We start from the raw sequence: 12,529 nt of genomic DNA on the forward strand, positions 1-12,529 counted from the left end.
GTGGCTATACTAATGATCCAATCGGATCCCAATTTGGTGACCTGATAGATATGGTCATTCCCTACTCATATTTTATTTTAAAAATTGTTGATTTGGTAGGTTTTCGCCCTTTTGCGGGGGCGGGGCTAATTTTTGGAAAACACTAGTTTCAGTGTGAGCATACAGCAGTCTGGAGCCAAAATTTGGTGGCTCTAGCTCTTATAGTCTCTGAGTACTAGCCGACAAACAAGACGGACAGACGAACAGACAGACATGGCTCTATTGACTCGTCTATTGATGCTGATCAAGAATAGATATACTTTATGGGGTCGGAAACATTTCCTTCTGTGCGTTACATACAACCGTTATTCACACAAATACAATATACCCAATTTACTCTTCGAGTACCGGGAATAAAAAATAGAAACGAATTCCAAGAGATATTTAGAGCAAAATCACACATATTGATAGTTCTAAGTATAGAAAATTTATATTTTATTTCACCAGCGAACATCATTTATTTAGCTTGCTGAACTTTCGCTTGTGCAAATTCTGGAACCTCTTTAAAACGTTTCGCCAACTGGCTTGATTGTTAGCTCATGGATCTGCACATTAGGCGGAGTCTGAATGCAATAGGTCACCGCATCCGCAACATCTTCAGCACGCAGCATAGGGAAGTTTGGCATTGCCTCCTTGATTTTATCATCAATGATCTCTGTGTCGACAACACCAGGGCTAATGCTTTAAGGGTCGTAAGATATTTTCATAATTAATTATTGCCCAAATTGGAAATATTTATAATTCTCACAGCTATTTTCGTCTGCGTTTTCTTTTCCTATATCACTGTTGATAATCACCACATGGCCATCGTTGACCTTGCGGAGCTGCTGCAAAAGGAAATCCTCTCGAGAAATTCTATGTTTATTCTAGACAGTTCGCGATATTCCAATTTATAGAATTTTCTCGATATGCCTTCGTCTAAAAAAAGCTCTACTCAATTTGTTAATTACTGTTGAGAGAGAATATCATTATCACGTTGTTGTGAGCATATATAGGTACATACTCGAATGTGTGTGTTCCCAAAATATATCTGAAAGAATATACCCAAGAACACTCCGAGTACCTCTTAAAATGCCGATAAACAGACAACAATAAACTGGAATTCCCTATGTAAGCTTCGGGGCTAACTTTGTATATATTCACACAAAAAGTAGTTTGCGAACTTGTACAACCAATACCAATATGATAAATAATAATGGATTAAATATGTTTTTATTTACCAAAATGCACCCATGTGTCACCCATAATGGTAGTCTCTAGCTTCGAGTATCCATCAAAACTTTTCGCCAACTGGCTTGATTGTTAGCTCATGGATCTGCACATTAGGCGGAGTCTGAATGCAATAGGTCACCGCATCTGCGATATCCTGAGCCCGCAGCATGGGCATTGCCTTCTTGCCTGCATCAAAGATCTCAGTGTCGACTGCACCTGGGCTAATGCTCTAAGGGTCGAATGGAAGCTTGTTAATTATTTGCCAAAATATTATTATTAATCGTCAAACTTACAGTTATCTTCGTCTCTGTTTTCTTTAGCAGAAACTCCTGTCGCAGTACCTCGGTGAGTGCGCTGACGGCATGCTTAGAAGGTGCATACATTTTTAAGCCAACGCCAGGGAACACTGGAACTTTATGGCCCACAACGCTGTTGATGATCACAATATGGCCATCGTTGACGTTGCGGCGCTGCTGCGAAAGGAAAGCCTCGCGTGTGCACCACGAAACTCCAAGCACATTGGTGTCCAAGACAGCTCGAAGATCGGCAGCGTTGTCTGGATCGGTAATGTGTAATTTACCAAGGATGCCGGCATTGTTTACCAAGACATCAGCTCCTCCCAGGGTCTGGTCGACCCAAGCGAATGTGTCAACAACCTGCTGCTCAACGCTGACGTCACACTTTCGGCCATGGAACCTTGATTGCTGATCTTTTGGTAGCGATGCCTTTAGCTCCTGAAGACGTTCCTCGCGACGGGCCAGGCCAACTACGACCATACCCTTGGCTACCAAATCCTTGCAGCAGGCAGCTCCAATCCCGGAGCTTGCTCCGGTGACGACGGCAACACGATTCAACCAACGATCCATTGTGAAATTGTATGTTTGTTCTTGAGAATTCGTGATACGATTGAGCTCGTACCCGAGGAGAGAATCCAATTTATAGAGCTTTGTCCGAAATGCCTTCGGCTGAGATAAGCTCTGGCCAAATAGTTAACTAATTGTCAGAGAGAATATCATTATCACGATGAAATGAGCGTAAGCTCGTAGAGATATATCTACGTGCGTGTTTATGTACATATCTGTGCACGAATCAGCGTATCACGATGAAATGGATGTAGTTTGTCCATGTGAATNTATTTAGAGCAAAATCACACATATTGATAGTTCTAAGTATAGAAAATTTATATTTTATTTCACCAGCGAACATCATTTATTTTGCTTGCTGAACTTTCGCTTGTGCAAATTCTGGAACCTCTTTAAAACGTTTCGCCAACTGGCTTGATTGTTAGCTCATGGATCTGCACATTAGGCGGAGTCTGAATGCAATAGGTCACCGCATCCGCAACATCTTCAGCACGCAGCATAGGGAAGTTTGGCATTGCCTCCTTGATTTTATCATCAATGATCTCTGTGTCGACAACACCAGGGCTAATGCTTTAAGGGTCGTAAGATATTTTCATAATTAATTATTGCCCAAATTGGAAATATTTATAATTCTCACAGCTATTTTCGTCTGCGTTTTCTTTTCCTATATCACTGTTGATAATCACCACATGGCCATCGTTGACCTTGCGGAGCTGCTGCAAAAGGAAATCCTCTCGAGAAATTCTATGTTTATTCTAGACAGTTCGCGATATTCAAATTTATAGAATTTTCTCGATATGCCTTCGTCTAAAAAAAGCTCTACTCAATTTGTTAATTACTGTTGAGAGAGAATATCATTATCACGTTGTTGTGAGCATATATAGGTACATACTCGTATGTGTGTGTGTTCCCAAAATATATCTGAAAGAATATACCCAAGAACACTCCGAGTACCTCTTAAAATGCCGATAAACAGACAACAATAAACTGGAATTCCCTATGTAAGCTTCGGGGCTAACTTTGTATATATTCACCCAAAAAGTAGTTTGCGAACTTGTACAACCAATACCAATATGATAAATAATAATGGATTAAATATGTTTTAATTTACCAAAAAAATGCACCCAAGTGTCACCCATAATAGTAGTCTCTAGCTTCGAGTATCCATCAAAACTTTTCGCCAACTGGCTTGATTGTTAGCTCATGGATCTGCACATTAGGCGGAGTCTGAATGCAATAGGTCACCGCATCTGCGATATCCTGAGCCCGCAGCATTCCCATTGCATTCTTGCCTGCATCAACGATCTCAGTGTCGACTGCACCTGGGCTAACGCTCTAAGGGTCGAATGAAAGCTTGTTAATTATTTGCCAATATATTATTATTAATCGTCAAACTTACAGTTATCTTCGTCTCTGTTTTCTTTAGCAGAAACTCCTGTCGCAGTACCTCGGTGAGTGCGCTGACGGCATGCTTAGAAGGTGCATACATTTTTAAGCCAACGCCAGGGAACACTGGAACTTTATGGCCCACAACGCTGTTGATGATCACAATATGGCCATCGTTGACGTTGCGGCGCTGCTGCGAAATGAAAGCTTCGCGTGTGCACCACGAAACTCCAAGCACATTGGTGTCCAAGACAGCTCGAAGATCGGCAGCGTTGTCTGGATCGGTAATGTGTAATTTACCAAGGATGCCGGCATTGTTTACCAAGACATCAGCTCCTCCCAGGGTCTGGTCGACCCAAGCGAATGTGTCAACAACCTGCTGCTCAACGCTGACGTCGCACTTTCGGCCATGGAACCTTGATTGCTGATCTTTTGGTAGCGATGCCTTTAGCTCCTGAAGACGTTCCTCGCGACGGGCCAGGCCAACTACGACCATACCCTTGGCTACCAAATCCTTGCAGCAGGCAGCTCCAATCCCGGAGCTTGCTCCGGTGACGACGGCAACACGATTCAACCAACGATCCATTGTGAAATTGTNCGCTGTTGATGATCACAATATGGCCATCGTTGACGTTGCGGCGCTGCTGCGAAAGGAAAGCCTCGCGTGTGCACCACGAAACTCCAAGCACATTGGTGTCCAAGACAGCTCGAAGATCGGCAGCGTTGTCTGGATCGGTAATGTGTAATTTACCAAGGATGCCGGCATTGTTTACCAAGACATCAGCTCCTCCCAGGGTCTGGTCGACCCAAGCGAATGTGTCAACAACCTGCTGCTCAACGCTGACGTCGCACTTTCGGCCATGGAACCTTGATTGCTGATCTTTTGGTAGCGATGCCTTTAGCTCCTGAAGACGTTCCTCGCGACGGGCCAGGCCAACTACGACCATACCCTTGGCTACCAAATCCTTGCAGCAGGCAGCTCCAATCCCGGAGCTTGCTCCGGTGACGACGGCAACACGATTCAACCAACGATCCATTGTGAAATTGTATGTTTGTTCTTGAGAATTCGTGATACGATTGAGCTCGTACCCGAGGAGAGAATCCAATTTATAGAGCTTTGTCCGATACATAAAGCAACCATAAAGGAGGGCCCGTCCGCTTTTTAGAGGGAAACATAACATTGCTGTCAATAAGTGTGAGTGAAAGGGCGTGCAGAGAGACAGAGAGCAACTTTACAATAATAAGAGTACAAGCTGCTCATACTTGCGTCCCACCACGGTCGGGGGGAAATGACCCGAGGAAAGCTGCCGACGACGGGCCCTCCTTAATAGTTGCTGCATGGTCCGACATGCTTTCGGCTGAGAAAAGCTCTGGCCAAATGGTTAACTAATTGTCAGAGAGAACATCATTATCACGATGAAATGAGCGTAAGCTCGTAGAGATTTATCTACGTGCGTGTTTATGTACATATGTGTGCACGGATGTAGTTTGTCCATGTGAATAGACGGAAGTTGGAAGCACTTTAAAAAGAAAACACTTGTTACTCGACTAAAAATACCGTATATTCAGAGCTTTAAAGATATGTGTTGACTCTCTTATTGTATTATTATTATTATATATGTACTGATCTTAATTGTAGTCGTAAATGCTACACGTCAAACCAATATACCCTTAGACTCCGAGACTTCGAGTACCAGGTAAAAGGCTGATAGAGAGATAACAAATCACTGAGCTACCCTATGTAAGCTACGGTCTTAATTAATTATCTATGTATGTCTGTACATTCAATGTACAATTTGTTTTACAAATTCTATGCAATTAATTAAGCAGCCATTTGTTGAACTGTTGTGTGGAAAGTAGCAGCAGCGAGTTAGCAGCGGACTTTTGCTAACAGCCGGAGCTCCAGCGCTCTCTTTCTTGTTTGGCGCTCGCGAGCTGGCGGGCAGCCATCGTTGACTTTGCGGCGCTGCAAGACAGCGCGCAGATCGGCAGCGTTTTCTGGATCTGTGATTTGTAATTTACCAGCGATGCCGGCATTGTTGACCAAAACATCAGCACCACCGAAGTTGTATCAATCCAAGCGAATGCCTCAATGACCTGCTGCTCAACGCTGACGTCACACTTTCGGCCTTCGTATAAAAAAAGCTCTTGTCAATTTTTTAATTTCGGTTCAGAGAGAATATCATAATCGGGTTGATATGAGCACACGTGTGTACTCGTATGTGTGTGTGTGTGTGTGTGAGGAAATCAGCGTATCATCGTGATGGTCTTACATACGATAAATAATATACATTTGTGAGTATTTGTGAGTCAGATAGCTTTAGTCGACTATAAGATACCGATTAGAAGATTTAGATCAGCGGTTATTCGGATATAATTATTTAATTATACCCGGTACTCAAAGAGTAAATAGGGTATATTGTATTTGTGCGAATAACGGTTGTATGTAACGCACAGAAGGAAGCGTTTCCGTCCCCATAAAGTACATATATTCTTGATCAGCATCAATAGCCGAGTCGATAGAGCCATGTCTGTCTGTCCGTCTGTCCGTCTTGTTTGTCGGCTCGTTCTCAGAGACTATAAGAGCTAGAGCCACCAAATTTTGCATCCAGACTGCTATATGCTCACACTGAAACCAGTGTATTTCAAAAATGATCCACGCCCCTTCCGCCCCCGCAAAAGGGTCGAAAACCTTCCAAATCTACAGTTTAAAGATAAAAGAAAACTAAAAACGCCATTCCGTAGGAAATGGCCATATCTATCAGATCACCAAATTGGGATCCGATCGGATCATTATTATAGCCACAATGGAGAAATTAATTTCCAGTGAGTAAACCCACCCTGTCCCGCAGCTTTTGTTGCTCGTTTTACATTCTCTCATAAACACTCTGCTGCTGCTTCACTCGGTCCCTGCCTCTGCTCTCCCCCTGGCGATGACTCTACCGACTTTTAACCCACCCCTCCCCAACGCTTATATTTGTTTTTTTTTTTGTGTGAGGGCGCTGCCTCTGCGTCTGCCGCAAGTCAGCAGTATGTTGGTCTAGGGAAGGGCGCCGAGCGTGTTATTGTAAGAAGTGTTGTAGATGTAGATGACAGATGAAGAAAAAATTTAAAATTTGACAAAACACAGCTGAGGTGCAGATGCACTATTGTCCCAATGACCAGTTTTGGTGGCTGTTTACGCCAAATTAGCGCAAAGGGCTTATGGCCGGGAGCAATAAATATTTTGTTTAAGTAAAATGAATTTGTAGCATTAAGCTATTGAATTGTTGCATTTAAGACATACTGACAGAAGTTTGTTGCTATAGAACATACATATAATACGCTCTGTATTAGAAAAAGAGTGACCATCAAAGTTGCGTACCAGAAAATTTCATAGATGGCGCCACTTTCGAAAAATCTGCTGTGAAACCTAGCGGTCATTATGGCACAGAATGTGCAGGGAAAAAGCTGTTTTAAATATCGAATAAATTGGAAAATACTATTAACTGATCCAATTTTTTTGATGCATTTTATTTAGTAGGCTTTTTACTACGTGTTCTGTAATGTGACGATATCTAGTGGTTGGCGATGTCTACATCTAGATGTAGTCCTGAGTGCCGGGTATAAAAGTTGTGACGCGTAAGAAACGTCTCACACGTCCCTTCTCGCTTTATTAATATATTGCCTACTGAGGTCCCTAGACTCATAAGTTAAAGCCCAGGAAAGTCAAACAAGTATTTTGTCATGTCCATGACTACTCTCTTTCCTGATTGAGTTAAAGTTTTTGTTTTGAGTCATAAACTCCCAAAATATAATTATCTGTAATAATAATCCCAAGAACTCTCCGAGTACCTCTTAAAATGCCGATAAAGAGACAACAATAAACTGTAATTCCCTATGTAAGCTTCGGGGCTAACTTTGTATATTTTCACCCAAAAAGTAGAAGTTTGTAAATATGAACAAAAAATAATGGAATATATATGTTTTTATTTACCAAACAAATTCCTTTCAAAACCAATCAATACTCCGTCCCCTGTGTCACCCACAATAATAGTCGACAGCAGCTTCGAGTATCCATCAAAACATTTCGCCAACTGGCTTGATTGTTAGCTCATGGATCTGCACATTAGGCGGAGTCTGAATGCAATAGGTCACCGCATCTGCGATATCCTCAGCCCGCAGCATGGGCATTGCATTCTTGCCATCAAAGTTCTCAGTGTCGGTTGCACCTGGGCTAATGCTCTAAGGGTCGTAAGATATTTGCATGATTAATTATTGCCCAAATTGCAAATATTTATCATACTCACAGTTATCTTCGTCTGCGTTTTCTTTAGCAGAAACTCCTGTCGCAGTATCTCGGTGAGTGCGGTGACGGCATGCTTAGAAGGAGGATACATTTTTAAGCCAACGCCAGGCGTCACTGGAATTTTATGGCCCACAACGCTGTTGATGATCACAATATGGCCATCGTTGACGTTGCGGCGCTGCTGCGAAAGGAAAGCCTCGCGTGTGCACCACGAAACTCCAAGCACATTGGTGTCCAAGACAGCTCGAAGATCGGCAGCGTTGTCTGGATCGGTAATGTGTAATTTACCAAGGATGCCGGCATTGTTTACCAAGACATCAGCTCCTCCCAGAGTCTGGTCGACCCAAGCGAATGTGTCAACAACCTGCTGCTCAACGCTGACGTCGCACTTTCGGGCATGGAACCTCGATTGCTGATCTTTTGGTAGCGATGCCTTTAGCTCCTGAAGACGTTCCTCGCGACGAGCCAGGCCAACTACGACCATACCCTTGGCTACCAAATTCTTGCAGCAGGCAGCTCCAATCCCGGAGCTTGATCCACTCACTACGGCGACACGATTCAACCAACGATCCATTGTAAAATTGTATGTTTATTCTAGAGAATTCGCGATACGATTGAGCTCGCACCCGAGGAGAATCCAATTTATAGAGCTTTGTCCGATATGCCTTCGGCTGAGATAAGCTCTGGCCAAATAGTTAACTAATTGTCAGAGAGAATATCATTATCACGATGAAATGAGCGTAAGCTCGTAGAGATATATCTACGTGCGTGTTTATGTACATATCTGTGCACGAATCAGCGTATCACGATGAAATGGATGTAGTTTGTCCATGTGAATAGACGGAAGTTGGAAGCACTTTAACAAGAAAACACTTGGTTCTCGACTAAAATAACCGTATATTCAGAGCTTTAAAGATATGTGTTGACTGTCTTATTGTATTATTATTATATATATACTGATCCTAATTGTAGTCGTAAATGCTAGACGTCAAACCAATATACCCTTAGACTCCTCTTCGAGTACCAGGTAAAAGGCTGATAGAGAGATAGCAAATCACTGATTATTTCATGTGTGCGGTGACACATATGTACATACATGATGGCAATGCGTTTATCTATTCTCGACTTCATACGCGTTTTCATTTTTAGCGCTTGAGTCGTTTGGCATTTTTGTGTTGCTTTCGAGCTCACATATTCTTCCTTCAAACTTGAGAATTTTTGAAGCAGCTTGCCCAAAAAAAAATAAATTGATTTTGTGTATCCTCTCTATGCTCATATATTTCTTAAATACAATTAGGAAGACTACATATACCTAACAACAATTGACTTGGCGTTGCAAATATTTTATATTAGAGTATTCAGCGTACACTGTGTGAATAAACATAGACTTATCAGTGGAGACATGGCAGCTGTGCCGAAAAAGAATTTATTTTTTTTTTTCTTTTCAAGTTAGTTTTGTAGTCTCGTGTGTGTCTCTCTATGTTTAAACTTACGAATCAGACTTAAAAGGAACAACAAAACAACGCCAAACTTTCTCAGCCGAAGGCTCTCTCACAAAGAGCCGAAGGCACTCTGAGCCAATCCACTATACTCATTAGGCACCCAGTTTTTACCCCATTTGACCACTCTATGAGTTTTTTGCTTAGTGGTTGTACTTAGTGTATACCACCCCCTCCTAACCATGACGTATTGTAATTAACTACAACCAAAATTAACCAATTAACTACAACCGGCACTCAATACTACATCTGCACCTTAGCGGTGTTTTGTCAAATTTTAAATTTGTTCTTCATCTGTCATCTACATCTACAACTCTTCTCACACCAACACGCTCCTTTAGCTCGCCCCCCCTTCCTAGAGCCACACACTGAAGAGTACCGGAAGAGGCAGAGGAACGCGAGCGGCAGAGGCCGCACATGCAGAAGCAGAGTGTGAATGAGATAATGTGAAAAAAAAAAACAAATATAAGCTGCGGGACGGGGTGGGTTTAGCCTCGCAACTATAATGCAGACCATTACGCTTTGAAATCGCGTCACCCACGAGACCTGAGTACGTTATCGCAGAGCCAGCAAGGGATGCTCGGAACACACAAACACGTATTCCATTATTTCTATTATTTATATTAAATATATAAATAAAATATAAATAACAATTATTTTCTCAAAACAAATAGCAATGGGACCAGTGTGCCGAAAAAGTTCTTAAAGCAATGCTTAAAGCGTGATCGAAAACAGTCGAATGGAGAGAGGAGAGAAGAACAAGTGCAGCGACAGCTAAACGGAGAGCGCGCGCTACTGCACAGAAAGTATTGAGAGCGAGAGAGGGAGAATAGTTACTCGAGCTAGAGAGTGAGAGGCAGAAGCGCAACTACAAGAGAGAGCGGCTAATAGTGAGGGCGTACTTACAAAAAGAAAAAGCACACGCCTTTATTCAAAATAGAAAGGAAAATACGGAGCGCAAAACAAAAACACATCTGTGAGCCACTGCAAATTATTTTCTTCATTGTGGCTATACTAATGATCCAATCGGATCCCAATTTGGTGATCTGATAGATATGGTCATTCCCTACTCATATTTTATTTTAAAAATTGTTGATTTGGTATGTTTTCGCCCTTTTGCGGGGGCGGGGCTAATTTTTGGAAAACACAAGTTTCAGTGTGAGCATACAGCAGTCTGGAGCCAAAATTTGGTGGCTCTAGCTCTTATAGTCTCTGAGTACTAGCCGACAAACAAGACGGACAGACGAACAGACAGACATGGCTCTATTGACTCGTCTATTGATGCTGATCAAGAATAGATATACTTTATGGGGTCGGAAACATTTCCTTCTGTGCGTTACATACAACCGTTATTCACACAAATACAATATACCCAATTTACTCTTCGAGTACCGGGAATAAAAAATAGAAACGAATTGGTTCTCTATAAATCTCGTTTTAGTGTGTATAACTATCAAGATTCATATCTTTTAAATATAAAATAAAGTGGTCGCTTGTAGTAAATAAAACGAACGACTTGAAAGCGAACACGTTTAAGACCTTGGAGAAATTTTGCAAAGCGGTTGACCGAACTAACAATCGAGTACCTAGACGTGTAATCCGCCTCAGACTTACGTGTAGGTCACCGCATCTGCGATATCCTGAGCCCGCAGCATGGGCATTGCCTCCTTGATTTTATCACCAATGATCTCTGTGTCGACAACACCAGGGCTAATGCTCTAAGGGTCGTAAGATATTTTCATAATTAATTATTGCCCAAATTGGAAATATTTTTAATACTCACAGTTATCTTCGTCTGCGTTTTCTTTAGCTGAAACTCCTGTCGCAGTACTTCGGTGAGTGCGGTGATGGCATGCTTAGATGGGGCATACATCCTAAAACCAAATCCCGGCACCACTGGAACTATATGGCCCGCAATGCTGTTGATGATCACCACATGGCCATCGTTGACTTTGCGGCGCTGCTGCGAAAGGAAAGCCTCGCGTGTGCACCACGAAACTCCCAGAACATTGGTGTCCAAAACAGCGCGCAGATCGGCAGCGTTGTCTGGATCGGTGATTTGTAATTTACCAGCGATGCCGGCATTGTTGACCAAAACATCAGCACCACCCAAAGTTGTATCAATCCAAGCGAATGCCTCAATGACCTGCTGCTCAACGCTGACGTCACACTTTCGGCCATGGAACCGCGATTGCTGGTCTTTCGGCAGCGATGCCTTCAGCTCCTGAAGACGTTCTTCGCGACGTGCGAGGCCAACAACGACCATACCCTTGGCTACCAAATCCTTACAGCAGGCAGCTCCAATCCCGGAACTGGCTCCAGTGACGACGGCAACACGATTCAACCAGCGATCCATTGTTAAATTGTATGTTTATTCTAGACAGTTCGCGATAGACAGTTCCAATTTATAGAATTTTTTTCGATATGCCTTCGTATAAAAAAAGCTCTTGTCAATTTTTGAATTACTGTTCAGAGAGAATATCATTATCAGGTTGATATACGCATATGTAGGTACATATATACTCGTATGTGTGTGTGTGAGGGAATCAGCGTATCATCGTGATAGTCTTTCATACTGTTGAAAGTAGCAGCAGCGAGTTAGCAGCGGGCTGTTGTTAACAGCCGGAGCTCGCTCGCGCTCTCACTCCCTACGCTCTCGCGCTCTTCTTCTTTCCTGGCGCTCGCGAGCCATGTACGGGGGTCATTCCGGTACACATTACATTCGATTCTACATACATACATTCTACAAGTTCTTGCTTCCTCATACACATACAATACATACATAATTATACCAACAATTCTACACCCGCGCCGAGCTTGGGACCGGGAATAAACAACCTGTATATATTATACACCTCTACTGTGTCGCCTCCTTATTTCGGGACCGAGGATTTATCTGGATTTATCACTCCTACAAACACATACGATTAATAATAATAATATACCTTTGGGAGTATTTGTGAGTCAGATAGCTTTAGTCGCTATAAGATACCGATTAAAAGATTTAGATCAGCGGTTATTCGGATTTTATTTCATTTTATTTATATATTGCCTACTGAGATCCCTAGACTAAGCAATAACGAACAAGGGCGTATTTGTTCCATGAAAAATTCGTATGTCGACAGCAGAACGCCAAACCAAGAGCGACCTAGAGCGGGAAGCAGGCGACGTAGGCAGCTGCAGCTCTGCAAGCGAGAGTCGACTCATCACTTAAAGTCCACGAAAGTCAAAAAAGTATTTTG

General features: G+C 42.6%; 5 protein-coding genes across 7 annotated transcripts; all 5 read right to left on the minus strand.

Annotated features, from left to right (window-relative positions):
- Nucleotides 1-443: 443 nt before the first annotated feature.
- On the minus strand, nucleotides 444-2,162 carry LOC117583742 (farnesol dehydrogenase-like). 2 transcript variants are annotated; one of them, XM_034272259.1, is made up of 2 exons: nucleotides 1,545-2,162; nucleotides 444-722 (listed from the first exon to the last, which is right to left on the minus strand). In XM_034272259.1, exons 1-2 carry the CDS (start codon nucleotides 2,115-2,117, stop codon nucleotides 543-545), a joined length of 753 nt encoding a protein of 250 aa, XP_034128150.1. In that variant the 5' UTR covers nucleotides 2,118-2,162; the 3' UTR covers nucleotides 444-542. The 2 variants fall into 2 exon arrangements, with proteins under 2 accessions (XP_034128150.1, XP_034128151.1); XM_034272260.1 differs by lacking the exon at nucleotides 444-722 and adding an exon at nucleotides 1,236-1,480.
- Nucleotides 2,163-2,421: 259 nt separating this feature from the next.
- Nucleotides 2,422-4,086, minus strand: LOC117583743 (farnesol dehydrogenase-like). 2 transcript variants are annotated; one of them, XM_034272261.1, is made up of 2 exons: nucleotides 3,514-4,086; nucleotides 2,422-2,686 (listed from the first exon to the last, which is right to left on the minus strand). In XM_034272261.1, exons 1-2 carry the CDS (start codon nucleotides 4,084-4,086, stop codon nucleotides 2,507-2,509), a joined length of 753 nt encoding a protein of 250 aa, XP_034128152.1. In that variant the 3' UTR covers nucleotides 2,422-2,506. The 2 variants fall into 2 exon arrangements, with proteins under 2 accessions (XP_034128152.1, XP_034128153.1); XM_034272262.1 differs by lacking the exon at nucleotides 2,422-2,686 and adding an exon at nucleotides 3,196-3,449.
- Nucleotides 4,087-4,099: 13 nt separating this feature from the next.
- Nucleotides 4,100-4,580, minus strand: LOC117583140 (farnesol dehydrogenase-like; the record flags this gene model as incomplete). The annotated part of the gene is made up of 1 exon (XM_034271330.1): nucleotides 4,100-4,580. A coding segment is annotated over exon 1 (438 nt), but the record flags the coding sequence as incomplete, so codon positions are not given.
- Nucleotides 4,581-7,449: 2,869 nt separating this feature from the next.
- On the minus strand, nucleotides 7,450-8,377 carry LOC117583745 (farnesol dehydrogenase-like). The gene is made up of 2 exons (XM_034272264.1): nucleotides 7,790-8,377; nucleotides 7,450-7,724 (listed from the first exon to the last, which is right to left on the minus strand). Exons 1-2 carry the CDS (start codon nucleotides 8,360-8,362, stop codon nucleotides 7,560-7,562), a joined length of 738 nt encoding a protein of 245 aa, XP_034128155.1. The 5' UTR covers nucleotides 8,363-8,377; the 3' UTR covers nucleotides 7,450-7,559.
- Nucleotides 8,378-10,897: 2,520 nt separating this feature from the next.
- LOC117583141 (farnesol dehydrogenase-like) lies at nucleotides 10,898-11,687 on the minus strand. Its single transcript, XM_034271331.1, has 2 exons — nucleotides 11,071-11,687; nucleotides 10,898-11,005 (listed from the first exon to the last, which is right to left on the minus strand). Exons 1-2 carry the CDS (start codon nucleotides 11,641-11,643, stop codon nucleotides 10,898-10,900), a joined length of 681 nt encoding a protein of 226 aa, XP_034127222.1. The 5' UTR covers nucleotides 11,644-11,687.
- Between the last annotated feature and the right edge of the window lie 842 nt (nucleotides 11,688-12,529).

This window comes from Drosophila guanche, unplaced genomic scaffold (genome assembly GCF_900245975.1).
Source record: "Drosophila guanche unplaced genomic scaffold, DGUA_6, whole genome shotgun sequence".
Taxonomy (NCBI): domain Eukaryota; kingdom Metazoa; phylum Arthropoda; class Insecta; order Diptera; family Drosophilidae; genus Drosophila; species Drosophila guanche.

Bases quoted from the DNA above. Each gene is read 5' to 3' on its own strand.
- LOC117583742 (XM_034272259.1), bottom strand. From the start codon at position 2,117: ATGGATCGTTGGTTGAATCGTGTTGCCGTCGTCACCGGAGCAAGCTCC. The intron at 723-1,544 runs GTAAGTTTGACG...TACGACCCTTAA, and splicing joins AAACAGAGACGAAGATAACT to AGCATTAGCCCTGGTGTTGT.
- LOC117583743 (XM_034272261.1), bottom strand. From the start codon at position 4,086: ATGGATCGTTGGTTGAATCGTGTTGCCGTCGTCACCGGAGCAAGCTCC. The intron at 2,687-3,513 runs GTAAGTTTGACG...TACGACCCTTAA, and splicing joins AAACAGAGACGAAGATAACT to AGCATTAGCCCTGGTGTTGT.
- LOC117583745 (XM_034272264.1), bottom strand. From the start codon at position 8,362: ATGGATCGTTGGTTGAATCGTGTCGCCGTAGTGAGTGGATCAAGCTCC. The intron at 7,725-7,789 runs GTGAGTATGATA...TACGACCCTTAG, and splicing joins AAACGCAGACGAAGATAACT to AGCATTAGCCCAGGTGCAAC.
- LOC117583141 (XM_034271331.1), bottom strand. From the start codon at position 11,643: ATGGATCGCTGGTTGAATCGTGTTGCCGTCGTCACTGGAGCCAGTTCC. The intron at 11,006-11,070 runs GTGAGTATTAAA...TACGACCCTTAG, and splicing joins AAACGCAGACGAAGATAACT to AGCATTAGCCCTGGTGTTGT.